The following is a 13,936-nucleotide window of genomic DNA, read 5'->3' as shown; positions in this document are numbered from 1 at the left end:
CTGTCAATTGAAACTTTGCCAATGGTTAAGGCACTCTATCTAACCCCAAAGTTCAAACTCATTTTCTGTTCTCAGAAATAATTTGTGATATCGGGGTTATGTGACCCTTTAATTTCCCAGGACCCGATTGGTTGCCGTGGTTATAGCCTCTGATGGACTGGCTTTAGGTGTCCCGAGGGATTCCTGTGCGGTTGCTGGCCATTGTGTTGCCATAGTGGGTGTGATGGGAAGAGAGCTCCACACACCATCCCAGCCTCGTCTCATTAACATGGTGGAAGACAGGGAATGAGGGTGCAAGGGGATAAAAGCGGAGCTGTGGGTTGTGGGGAATGGTGGGGGGAGGCAGCAGACTTTTGTGCCCGCAACCCCGCACCCCTTTCCCTGTCCCCCATCATAACCCAGCAGCGATTTGCTGTTACAAAATGCCATGTATTTTCCCCTCTCATCCAAAGCTTGGAGGGTGGGTGCTCATTCTCGGTCGACTGTTGCCTCATCCGGCTAAGCAAAACCCTGCTTAGCGATAATCTCTTTGAGGTTCATTTGAACCGACGGTTCTTTGGGCTTTCCAGAAATTGCCTCCACGGGACTCTCTATGTTCCGGTCAGCAAATTGCATGCATGTAACGCTCGCCGTGCTCAAAATATACACGCTTTAAATTTGGTCTGGACGGGGATAGGGAACGAGTCTGTCAATGTCGTTTAATGCTTGGCTGAAGGACGATGTCCCTTGCAATTCAGCGTCTTGCGGTGTTTTTATGTGAGGTGTGCACATGTGGTACTAATCTGAGCTGTACATTTTGGATTACAAGCGAAACCTTTCCTGCAGTAAGCTCTTTTACCCGGTGCCACTCAAAAGTACTTTTGGTTTTCTTCTTGGTATCTCTGTGATTAAACTTTCACTTGCGTCGCGCTCTCCAAATCATGCCGGCTGGTCTCTCCATTGCATCTACAGTGCAATGATCATTTTGCCACTCGTCTCGATTTGACAATTTGAGAAGTTTGGTGGGTGTGCTGCCAGTTTGAATTTATTGGTTCACGAGTTATCAAGTGACCACTATATTCGTCATGGGTGTGCGTCTGTGTCTGTCTGTCCGCAGCATAACTACCCGATGATATCATCCGATCTTGATGAAACATGCGTGGGAGGTTGATATCATGATCTAGTTGTGTCCTGCCGAGAGTGGGCGTATTGCGCCCATTGTGGGCGGAGCCACGCCCGAAAAAGATGTCTTTTTAGGGGGTAATCGACTTCAAGCTCCATCTTCTCCGAGGGGTTTGGTGGAATCTGACAGGGGTTTCGGTATTTGGGTAGGCCAATGTCGTGTGTCTAGCCCCACGGAGCTCGATTTTTCATTTTCGCCCCAAGGTCAAGGTCACAAGGTCAGGAAATTTCGAAAAGTCGATTTTTGATGGTTTTATTACATTGTTCGCTTCCTGATAGGGTGAAATGTCGTACTTGTTTTTATATTATCACATACATCATGAAATACAAGTTTTCCAACAAATTTCAAAATCTTCGACCTTTGAAGGTCACAAAGGTCAAAGTTGTCGGAATCGAACCGAATTTTCGGTATTGTGTAGCTAACTAACCTCATAACTGATTATACATTATTTTCTATCTCATTTCAAGGTCAGTAACCTTCGTTTTGACATTTCAAGGTCACAAAGGTCAAATTTTAAAAGTTGTCGGAATCGAACATAATTTTCGGTATTGTGTAGCTAACTAGTCTCATAACAAATAATGCATTCCTATTTATATATTTTCAATGTCGGTTTTGACCTTTGTCATTGAATACCACTCGCTCGTGAACCATCGTCGTCTCCTTACTTGTTTAATTTAAGATCAGGAAGGACATATAATTTTGAGATAAAGTGGTTTCTCCTCAGCAAGGAGGTTTCTCGGTAAAAGTTCCTGGGTTTACCTCATTTCATATTTTGATTCCCTCTCCGATTTCAATGTCCCCGTCCCCAATTATTCCTAGTAACCTGTCGGGTCGGCTGAGGTGAACGGTTCTGGCCGTCTGTAAATGGCTCGCTGGACCTGACGGGCTGAAATTGTGCAATTTCTTCACGGAGCCATAACTCTCCTCTTCACAAAGGACACCGTGGGATTTTAAATGTCCAAGATTCACCTGCATGTGTGGAGACAACGCCCAGTGCTGGCGGACGGATCGTCCAGCTTAACGTCCTTCTGATGGACGGCTCGCACGTTCTGCACCAATCTGCTCAGTCATGGGCGGAGCTTTGAGTGGTGAGCCAACCGCTCGAATACCAAGGCCATTCAACGTCATCCTGGTGACGTCATCACGGCTTCTTGATTTCTGAGAGGTAGGAGAAAATTATCGCGACATTCTCAGTCTGTGCAGGCAAAGAGATCGTCTCTGCTGGCAACTCACACAATATAGACTGTTGCTTTCAGTCTGGGAGTACGAGTACGTATAAGCAAGTACGTATAAGCGTGTGTTAAGCAGCGCGTGACATCGCACGTACAAAATACGTGATGTATTATTTATTGGTGGCCAGGTACGGTGTGTACGCCAAACTCGCTTTCATGGTCACTTGGCCCGTTCACAAGCGGTCTCAAAGACGTGGTGTAAACGAGCCGATTAGTGCCTCGTCCTGCATGCAATACACCAGGAGAGTTTATAGCTGGGTTGAGATTTTAATCCAAGCTAGAAGGCCTAAAGTCAGTCCCTCCCTTTTCATGCATTTATTACCTGTAGATATTACTAGTATATTATATCAAGTTATTTTGGTGTAGTATTTCAAGAACTATTATAATATCTCCTTCAGCAAATATTATTATATGGGAGTGGTATGCCCTATTTCATTCAGTGGCATTCTATAATTACCTGAGACAAATCTGATTCTCATAAAAACGCATGATTATTGGTGATCTGGTTATTGGGCAAAAAACTAAATTGAATTTCACGATTGGATCATCATGCCACGTTTTTTTGTTTTTTTTTAATACAAGATCGAAGATCGAGGCTCGTGTAAGAGCTAACATTAATCACATAAAAACAAGCTGACACATAAAACATAAGATAAAGGGAGCGGGAGACAAGATGGGGAGAGAGAGGGAAGCACACAAGTACAATAGTAGAGAACAGGGACATCGGGAGATCTGTGGGAGGGAGAGGGCTTGGGGTTGGGGAGCATGGGAAGGGAGGGGTGGGAGAGAGGTATACAACACATGGACACTACTAAGGACTTCCAGGAAAGAAGTTGGTATTTCAAAAAAGTGCATCTGGGGTGAATTAATACCCCCGGTAATTCACCCCAGAGTCCTTGCAGTGTTCATTTGTTTTATTCCTCTCCCACCTCCCCCCAAGTCCTCCCGATGTCCCTGCTCTCAAATGTTGTGTTTGTGTCCTTCCCCCTCTCTCCCCATCTTGTCTGCCGCTCCCCTTGTTTTTTGTGTTTTGTGTGTCGGTTTGTCTTTTTGTGTGATTAATGTTAGCTCTTTCACGAGCCTCGATCTTGTATACAAAAAAAATTTTAAAAAAATAAAAATTAGCAGGGGTAGAAAAGATCAAGGCTTTGGATGGGGGAAGATAAGAGATGGTGGTGAACAGCTGTTTTAAAGACCTGGAGGGAGGAGTGCGATTGAAGAGAGTGAGTGAAGTGAAGTTTTAACCTGTTTCAAAGAAACGGCAGTTGATAGCAAGGCCACATTTTTTGGAAAATGTATTTGAAGACCTGACCGCACAATCAGTGTTGGACTTCAGGCAGTTAGCACCATTTTTGGCTTACCCAGTCTTTAGTCTGGTGAGCTTATGCGATCGAGTAGTGTCTGTAGGTAAGTGAGTTCATAAACACTTCAGTCACCATCGCTTGAACCAAACACATTTTGATGAAATTTGGCCACAAGCTTCATATCTGATGCTTAAAGAAGGTTTATTGACTCCATCAAAATTTGCACCAATATTCGGGGTCTACGGGGTAAGGGTGAGGTGGTTTACCTCCTCCCCCCCCCCCCCCCCCACTCTACCACCCCCAAAATAGCTATTTGCTATCTTTTCAAACTACACACAATTTCAGTGAAACTTGGTCACAACCATCTTCACCAGTGATGTACCAAAGTTTGTTCACGGTGTTAAAACAAAAATCAGGGTCTAGGAGGGTCTGCAGGGTGTTTGAGTGACTGTTGCTCCTGATCCAGGTGAGCTTCAGGACCCGTGGTCCTATTTTTGTATATGTTGCCGAAGCTTGTGGAAGAGCTAGAACAGAATTGAATGGGACAAAATTAAGAGGAAAACACCAACAGCAGAGTAGAAGTGAGGGCGAGGTCAAGGGGAGAGGGGGTGGGGGGAGAGGACACATGGGGGTGAACCCGCTGAATGAAACACCACAAGAGGAAGGGGAAGGTGGGAATGAAACAAACCAACTAACAAAAGAAAAGGGGTTGAGAGAGCGAGAGAGAGGGAGGAATGGGCGGGCGGGGGGGGGGGGGCGGAGGGGAAATCACAATAATGTGGAAGAAGGGAGCACTTAGGAATTGGGTCATTTGGGTGAGAGTAGATCAGGAGTATGGATGGGGGATGACCCGAGGTAATGGTGAAAAGTTGTCTTGAAACTCGAGGGAAAGAAGTGACTGAACTCAGAACTAAGTAGTGTTCATTTCACTACTTATTCATTCTTCCATTTCATTCCATTCTTCCATTCTTCCATTCTTCCATTTCCTAATGAGTAGTGTTCATTTCACTACTTTCCAGTAGAAAGAAGAACCATTAATTCAGGGGAAGAATGGTTCCACAGGCAAGATAAAAGAGGAACAAATTGGTGGAGGTGAGCAGTGAGCCTGGATTTTGGAAGATTAACAAGAATAACGTCACTGGCATACTGTGTGCACCCTGCAGATTGCCCTCTCAGATGAGGGTGCAGATAGATAAATTGTTATGGCTTTGGGGCATTGGGCGGGACTCACGAGGAGGAGGAGGGGGGGGTGGGGGGGGGGGAGGCGGACCTGCTACTTGACCTCCGACCCTGAAGCTGACAAGCCATGGATAACACTGCTACCTGACGGGTGGCTGAGCAACCGTGGACATCGGTTGAGGAAACTAAATCAAGCAGAATCCTCACGCCCAATTACCATGTTAGCTTACTGGTGATTTAGTTTTCCCAACTGGGGAACCGCGCTGTCAAAAATCCCACTGTCTACTTATTATGTACGGCCAAGTGAAACCATAGGTAGGAGGTCAGCTATCGAATGCAGCGAATTACTAAGGTACAACTTTCCGGCTATTTATTACATACAATATGTCTAACCAATGGTGAAAACGGACAACCGAGCAGGTTGGAAACATTTCATAAACGATTTAAAGGCACAGGTATGTACAGAATGCAGTGACAGAAATAACACAAACGACAGAACTTAACCCCTAAGCACGAAAGAACCCCTTACACAATCTTAACTTATCTAAGCACACAGGACAGGTGCGCCTCAATCACTCTGGGAAAACTGGAGATAAAGAAGTTTGAGGAGTGGTTGCGGTGTGTCTGAAGAGGTGTGCGGTATGTCTGGAGAGGTGTGTGTTCGTATGGAGCCACTGCACCTCAAGGATCTCGTGCTGCCATTCACTCTCGTGGTTTCACCCCAGCACAATGCTTCTGGCTCTGTCCTCCGGCTTAACAACTCAGACAGACAGGCAGGAAGGCAGGCAACCCTTGGTCACGTTCCGATTCTTGGTGATGTGGCTCTGAATGTGTGTTTTGTGGCATAATGTGTGTGCTGTGAGACAATCTATATATATAAAGTAGAGTTGGTCCTGATCTATGTATCTATGATCTCTAAGATCTCGAGAACCCGTGGACGGATTTGCGAGCGGAAAGTACTGTTCGACTCGGGATGGTCCCAGGAATGTCACGGAGACATAAACATTTAAAAAATTTCGGGTTTTAAAATTAGCGTATTATTAGCACTAGCAGAAGAGAGAGGGATTCGAAGGGAGGGAGCGCAGCGCTTCTAGCGCTTCTGACTACAGCACACCTTAAAATTAAAAAAACTTCGGGTTTTAAAATTAGTGTGTTACGCGTAATTAGCGCTAGCAGAAGAGGGAGGGAATCTAAGGGAGGGAGCGCAGTGCTCCCTCCAGCGCTTCTGTTAGCGTAATTAGCGTATTTCGGAACGTTAATTTTTCAACTTCATTATTCGGAATCAGTACGTCCCAGAGAACCTTCGTAACGTTAATTTTTCAACTTCATCCGATTGACATGGGACCAACGGCATGTGACAAAGAGTGAAACATACAGGCTACATTTATTTGACGACAATGAGTTCCGACTTCCGACCTCGGTGGGATGACAGGCTGAGTCAACCCCCCTGGTGTGAAGGGGGAGGAGGAGGGGAGGGGGAAGAGAAGGGGAGGGGAACGAGGGGGAAGGGGATGGGAGGGGGGAGGGGGAGGGGGAAGGGGGAGGGGGAGGGGGAAGGGGGAGGGGAGGGGGGGGAGGGGAAAGGGGGGGGAGGGGGAGGGGAGGGGCCCTTCTTCCCCTGGGCACCCCCGCACCCTTCCCTCCCCCCTTCCCCTCCCCCCCTCCCCCCCCTTCCCCCTCCCCCCCCATTCCCCTCCCCTCCTCTTCCCCCTCCCCTCCTCCTCCCCCGCTTCCCCCTCCCCCCTCCCCCCCGTTCCCCTCCCCTCCTCTTCCCCCTCCCCTCCTCCTCCCACTCCCGTGCAAAGCCGGGTACCTCTGCTAGTGATACATGTTGCGTTGTGTGTATGGTTTGTGCTGTGGAAATGTGCAGAGGGAAGAAGGATGGGTAAAATATTCAAATGGATTGAGGAAAGGAGGGATAGAAATTGATTAAATGAAGAGGGGCGTTTTATAAGCCAGTACGGGGCTTGAGAGGTTTGAGAGGGAAAGAGTGAGGGATTGGGATGGATGGATGGAGAGGGGGATTTCCAGAAGGTGGGAAGTTACAAAGTGGATAGAACCTGCTAAACACACACAATGCATTTTTCCCCTCGTCCCTGTTACTAGGGGAAAGGTAACCTGACTAATGAAATATCTAATTTTTGGGTTCCTTATGTGTTGAGTTCATAACCGAAACATCCGTTTTTACAATAAACATCTCTTTTGCAAATATTACGCAGTCGTGTATAACAAACAATACATTCCATATCAAATTGTAGGCATACTAGCCTTAACCTTGAATTGCACCGATGCACCTCATACCAGACATGTAAATAATTTGGGAATAATCTGAATTATGGCCTTTTCCCGGCGGTTTTGATGAACCTTTTGTGAGACTTCCATGTGCGAGGTGAAATAAACTTTTCTCCCTTTCACAATAGATCATTGACATTATTTATGGTCATACATGAAACATGTTTCAGCAACAGCATTTGACTGCTCTTCGCTGCAGGTACATGATCTTCTATTTCCCGAAGGATGTATTCTTCAAGTTTTGTTCACTTCTTCCTGCCAAGCTCATCATTGTGTCTGGAAAGGAGATCGCTCGTGTACGGAAGATCGCAGTCGGAGTGGCACATGCACATCATGTGTACCACCATGGGTACATTGTCATGGTGGCCGTTGGGTTGGCTAAGGGTAAGTGCCACCAAGCTCTCGATCTCCATTAGAGCAACGTTAATTTTAACAATGATATTTTTTGGGGGGAGGGAGGAAATGTGGGGGAAAGGGAGGGTTGGCCTACTTTTGTTCGGCCTACTTGTTTAAGTTTCCAGTGTCTTTCATAGAGTAAGATTTTAAGCCTACACCATGGTTGATGTAATCCTCCTTTGGACCCATCTGAACCTTTATCGTCAGATGAGGTTGGTTGAAGAACAATCTATTAATCACATGCAGTGCAATAATTGCCTCATTGTAATGGTGGTTACAACCAATTATTGGGTAAGATGGCCGAGATGTATATAAGCACACTTACCTCCTCGATGTCTATCCTGGTTTCAAATCCCGACAGAGCTCTAAACTGTCATCCTGGTGTTTCAAATGCAGGGGAATGTATCAATGTTTGTACCATCCCTTGGATGGACGTTAAAACTGTGCGTCCCTTCTGCTAGAATTATTACCTCCGCCACTGAAAATGGATGAAGGTTATGTTTTCACCTCTGTCTGTGAGCAAGGAGGGTTTACTGTGGGAGTTGTTGTATGCAGATGATCTGGTGTTGATTGCGGAAAGTATGGATGGACTGAAGGAAAAGATGAACAAGTGGAAGGAATGTATGGAGACAAAAGGTCTGAAGGTGAATATCGGAAAGACGAAGGTGATGGCAAGTGGTAAAGCATGTGGTGAGGTGGAAAGAACTGGGAAGTGGCCATGTGCTGTGTGAAGGAAGGGTGTCGGAGTGAACTCCATTCAATGTACAATGTGCGCTGAGTGGGTTCATCAAAAATGTAGTGGTCTGAGAGGGTCATTAACCAGTGTGGCAGCTACATTCAAATGTAAGGTGTGCACAGAGGGAGCTGCAGATGGAGGAAATGTTGAGTTGGATCTTGGAGATGGCGTGAAGCTGGAAGGTGTGAAAGCATTTTGCTACCTCGGAGACATGCTGAATGGAGAAGGTGGATCAGACTCGGCAACGGTTGCTAGAGTGAGATGTGCATGGAAGAAGTTTCGGGAACTGAGTGGCGTGCTGAAGATGAGGGGAGTGTCGTTGAAGCTGAAGGGAAAGGTGTATGCTGCATGTGTGAGAAGTGTTATGATTTATGGGAGTGAGACATGGGTAATGAACGTAGAGCAGCAACAATGGTTGGAAAGGGTGGAAATGCGAATGGTTCGACGGATGTGTGGAGTATCGTTGAGAGAGAGGAAGACAAATGATGAATTGCGAAAGATGATGGGAATAGAGCCTGTGATTGATGCTGTGAAGAGGAACAGGTTGAGATGGTTTGGTCATGTGTTGAGGAAGGATGAAAGTGACTGGTTGAGAAGAGTGTTGGAAATGAATGAAGAAGGAAGTAGAAGACGGGGAAGACCGAGAAAGACTTGGCTAAAGATGGTGGAAGAAGAAATGCGGGCAAGGGGGTTAACAAGGAGAGATGCAGAAAATAGGGCAAAATGGAGAAGATTGTCATGGGGACCGCAAGACTAACCCCCTCTCTAGTAGGGAAAATGGCCTTTAAAATGCATGTTGTTGTTGTTGTGTTGTTGTCTGTGAGCAAGATATCTCAAAAAGTTGTGGACAGATTCGGACGAAATTTGGCAGAGAGGTAGAGTATGTGACAAGGACGAAATGATTAGATTTTGGTGAAGATCCGGATTCGGCTACTAGAATTTTTTTCAAGTGATTCTTCACCATTGGGAGATAGGGCCAAAAACGATGCATAGCGGGATATCTCAAAAAGTTGTGGACGGATTTGGAAGAAACTTGGTGGAAAGGTTGCATATATGACAAGGAAGAATTGATTCAATTCTGGTGAAGATTCGAATCCGGATCCGGATCAGAGAATTTTTAAAGTGATTTTTCACCATTGAGTGATAGGGCTAAAGCCGATATATAGCAGGATATCTCAAAAAATTATGGACGGATTCAGACGAAACTTGGTGGACAGATTGGGGGTATGACAAGGATGAATCGATTCGATTTTGGTGAAGATCTGATTATGGATTCGATACGAGAATTATTTAATTTATTAAGTGATTCTTCACCATTGAGAGGTCGGGCAAAAAGCGATGTGTAGCATTATGTTTCAAAAAGTTATGGACGAGTTATGACAACTTGGTGGACGAGTTGGTTAGTTGGCAAGAACAAGCCGATTCGATTTTGGTTCAGGTCCGGATCCAGATCCGGCCTAACAGTGGGATACAAAACAAACTTCAGCCTGGTGGAGGTATGCACTCTACCAAGTGCCGTTCTTCTATGATGGATGTTAAAGATCTGTGTCATTCGTGAAGAATAGGTGTGCTATTGCCGGAACCTTGACCAAATTCCAAATTCCTGCTCTGACCTACAAGGGGCACTGCCATGCTCCCAGCAATGGTTCAACGAGCAACCACAAGCTACATATGAAATGAAAAGATGATTATTTAGCCACATAATAATTCTATTTAATTCCAGCGTTGTCTCACTGTATTAACTAATATGCAAACTGTGGAAATTAGGTGGAACTTATGTCGTTGTTTTATTTTGCCGTTTACCGCAGGTGCAGGAAGTGGACTTATCGCTTGTATTGAGCAACTGCTGAGGGGTGTTTGGAAGCCTCAGACAAATGAGCTCTTGGACATGCCCTTGTGAGTTCCGCAGCACACACCTCACCCCACGACTGTATTTTAAAAATGAATTTACTGATCATTCAAAGATCATCTCGTCTCCATGTACAAAATGACATTTGCAAGTTTATATTATGAGCTCAGCTGGCCTCCTGTATCTTGCAATCCTCCCTGGATTTCAGTTCAAATTGGGTTTTGATCGTAAAAGTACAAATTTCACCGAAGCTTAATCTGACATACACTACTGAAAATTCCATACATGACGAAAATGAAATTACTTTTGAATCAATTGCTTTTCCAGCTAGAGGCTTAGACCACTCTGGCTCACGGTGCAGATAAAGGCCTAGGCAGCCAAGGGAATCAGACACGCACTGAGAGTGATGCAACAATGCTTCACTTGCTCTACTTTACTAGGTGTGGGAGGAGTGGAGAGTGAAGGTAAGGGGATTGGAAGGCCGGAGCAAGGAGGGTAGAATACTATCATACTTGAGTACGTAATAAAATAGATAGGCCGCCAATGTTAACAAGTGCTATCTAAATGAGCTCTCATCTCAGTGCCACCAAGGCTACACTGCTGGGAGCGGTGCTCTTCATGATGCAGAAGGTCGGTTACCTGCCCATCTCCAAGGACCTTCTTATCCTCATTATAACCACTTTACTGGTGACCACAAAGGTAAGCTTGCCTTACTTTGACTGCTTCACAAGCTTTCCTGGTGTGCAACTTTACTTGTGAAATGAAACTCCTAAAGTGGCATGTAATATTTCAGTGAAAGAATTTTCACGACAAAAAGGCTGCACCCTGGTGTACGGTTTGTCAATAGTTGCTGAAAAGGTTGCTGCAATTTCATCCTGCCAGGAATTATTAACGGTAATCCAAATTAGCTTTCAAATAGGCCATCCGTTATTCTCCATCTCGCAACTGAGAACCAATGGACGTCATTCACAACTAATCTCCAACTTACTGACTTGCATGTGCCCGAATCCGTGTGACGTCGAAGGCGAAGCGGAGTCGAGCCGGTGCTTGGATGCAAGACCTCCGAGGTGTTGTGAATCGAGGGGTGTCAGGATAGTTTGTTTGGTCGTGTATTCACTTTGGAGATGTTGGGACCTGAATTTAGGCCCATTAGTCAGGTTCACTATGTTTTTTCGTTCAAAATTTTGGTAGATTAGCAAAACTATACATTTTTGGAATATTCAGAGCATGAGGAATCCAAAAATTAATGTTTACATTTGCGTAGACACCTTTGCGAAAATGACACTCAGGACAGTGATGAAGATCTGTAAAAGCATATTCCTGAACGGTATAGACCTCGTAGATCCTGTGTATAGGACTTATAGTTCAATCTGATACTACCTATAACTTCCTATAACAACCTATAACTTCAAAGGACTTGCAATATCATGTATTATGTAATACAGTTATATCAGAAATATAAAGACAATGGTTTTCAATTACCTTTGTTTGTTGCTTTTCTATAATCCTGAGCACTATTTTGAGGCCTTTATTTGATTCCTTGACCCAGAAAACATAGGATTAGCATATTTAATTAAGTCTCTAGGTTGACTAGAAGCCGAGATCACGCAAAATATGTATTTTATGGCGGCCATTTTCAAAATCCAAAATGGCGGCCATGCAGGTGTCTGTGCAAATGCCAACATTGATTTTCAGATTCTCCATGCTCTGAAGATTCCAAAAATGTACAGGTTTGCTAATCCCAAAATTTTGAAAGAAATTATATTTGTTAACATAGTGAACCTGACTATCTTCATCACTGTCCTGAGTGTCATTTTCCCAAAGGTGTCTACGCAAATGTAAACATTAATTTTTGGATTCCTCATGCTCTGAATATTCCAAAAATGTATAGTTTTGCTAATCTACCAAAATTTTGAACGAAATTATATTTGTTAACATAGTGAACCTGACTACATGTGCAGTTATATCCGACTAAAAATGCTGTTGTGGTGCAGCATCACCAGAGTACATAGACAGAGGCATGCGAAGAGGAAGAGCATCATGTAATCTTTTCGACGGGGACAGCCAGCTGAGACTTCTGCGTTCAGACTTTCTTTTTAAGAGAATGCTATTGTGTGCGATGCCTTATCGCGCCCCACTACATGTGCTGGTATCACCTCGTTGGAGGGCCTACGGGTGCTGCATGCTACTGCGGGCCATCCCGGCGTAACGCGTTTCGCTCATTTCGTGCGGAGTGGGAATCTCCCTTACTCGATTGACGATATCCGCCGTATCTGTCGCGACTGCGCTATCTGCGCGGAAATCAAACCGCGTTTCTATAACCCCCTATGGGGACTCTGGTGAGGGCTACACGCCCGTGGGAACGCTTGGCGATGGATTTCAAGGGCCCTTTGCCGGTGTCGAGCGGCTCTCGCTATCTGCTCACTATCGTTGATGAGTACTCACGATTCCCCTTTGCTTATATGTGCGCGGACATGACTGCTGCCACGGTGATGCGTTGCTTACAGAACTTGTTCTCAATGTTCGGTTACCCGGCCTATGTCCATACCGACCGGGGTGCAGTCTTCTTGTCTCAGGAGGTGCGCGGCTATCTGCTCCAAAACAACGTTGCGTCTAGTTACACCACGCCGTATAGACCCCAGGCTAATGGGCAGATCGAACGCTTCAACGGGATTATCTGGAGGGCCGTCATGCTCCATCTCCGGACCCACGGCCGGGGCCTCGATAAATGGGCTTGGTCGCTACCTGCGGCGTTGAACTCAATCCGGGCACTCCTGAGTACGGCAACTAACCAAACTCCCCACGAGCGTCTTTTCCACCACCCCAGGAGCTCGGGGTGTATACGGTCTTTGCCCTGTTGGCTCGCTGGGCCCGGGCCGGCCTACCTTAAACGGGCAGTTCGCGCGAGCAAGTACGACCCCCTTGTGAACAAAGTGCAGATTCTCCAGGCTAATCCTGAGCATGCTCGTGTGATGACGTCTGATGGTCGTGAGACTACTGTCTCCGTTCGTCATCTTGCCCCTTGCGGGGTCGACGACCTTAGTAGGGAATCGGACGAACCAGTCGAACCCGTCTATGAGACTATGACCTCTCCCGACGCTCCCATCGCCGACAGTCCACCGACCCTCCCCCCGTCGAGACTGCCCGGGTCCGACGACTTGGCGTTACCCCCTTCATCACCCGACCCTGTTGACGCCTCTGACACCGGGGATACAGGGTTACGAGACGCCGTACCCGGGGAATTTCGAACGCGTGCTGGCAGAGAAATTCGCCGCCCGGCCCGCTACGGTTGGGCCGACTAATACTCCGCGCCCATGCTGACGCTCACTCGCTTTTAGCCACGCGGCCGTATAATTCTGACGGGGGGTGAATGTAGTGAAATCGTATCCGTACTGAACCCGGGTGGGGATGCTCGCTGCTCGCTGTCATTGTTGTCCCCACTAGGGGCGTGACTATAAGACCCGTTGCTGTGTCAGTGCTCCGAGACTTCTCCCTTGTGACATGTTACATCGGTAGCCTCGTTAATGGTACGCCTTTATAGAATATCTAGCTTGCTTGCATTGACTGATACGAATGGCTTTATGAGATGTCGCATCGTATGCTTATTGTGTATTTCTACTTACAGGAATGATCTGATGATCTAAATGCAATTAAACCAAACCGTTGGACTAAAAGTTGTGCGGACCTGAATGGTTTTCCACAACAATTACTAATGAGCACTGTCTGAATTGTCTGATTTGGCAAAAGTGCCCGATATTGAACTCCCCTCCTCTCTCCTCCTCCCCT

At 46.1% G+C, this 13,936-nt stretch overlaps 1 protein-coding gene across 1 annotated transcript in view; it reads left to right on the top strand.

The window, feature by feature from the left end:
- TMEM38A (transmembrane protein 38A) overlaps positions 1–13,936 on the top strand; it is a 43,416-nt gene that overhangs the window by 28,714 nt on the left and 766 nt on the right. The window contains exons 3-5 of the mRNA XM_068114036.2: positions 7,369–7,553; positions 10,110–10,197; positions 10,732–10,849. Of these exons, the coding sequence (XP_067970137.2) occupies positions 7,369–7,553; positions 10,110–10,197; positions 10,732–10,849 (391 nt within the window). The remainder of the gene's footprint in view (positions 1–7,368; positions 7,554–10,109; positions 10,198–10,731; positions 10,850–13,936) is intronic.

Source organism: Myxine glutinosa, chromosome 1 (assembly GCF_964187855.1).
Source record: "Myxine glutinosa chromosome 1, kmMyxGlut1.1, whole genome shotgun sequence".
NCBI classification, from domain to species: Eukaryota; Metazoa; Chordata; class Myxini; order Myxiniformes; family Myxinidae; genus Myxine; species Myxine glutinosa.
The sequence above is the reverse complement of the archived record's forward strand: the minus strand, read 5'-3'. Positions and strand labels throughout refer to the sequence as shown.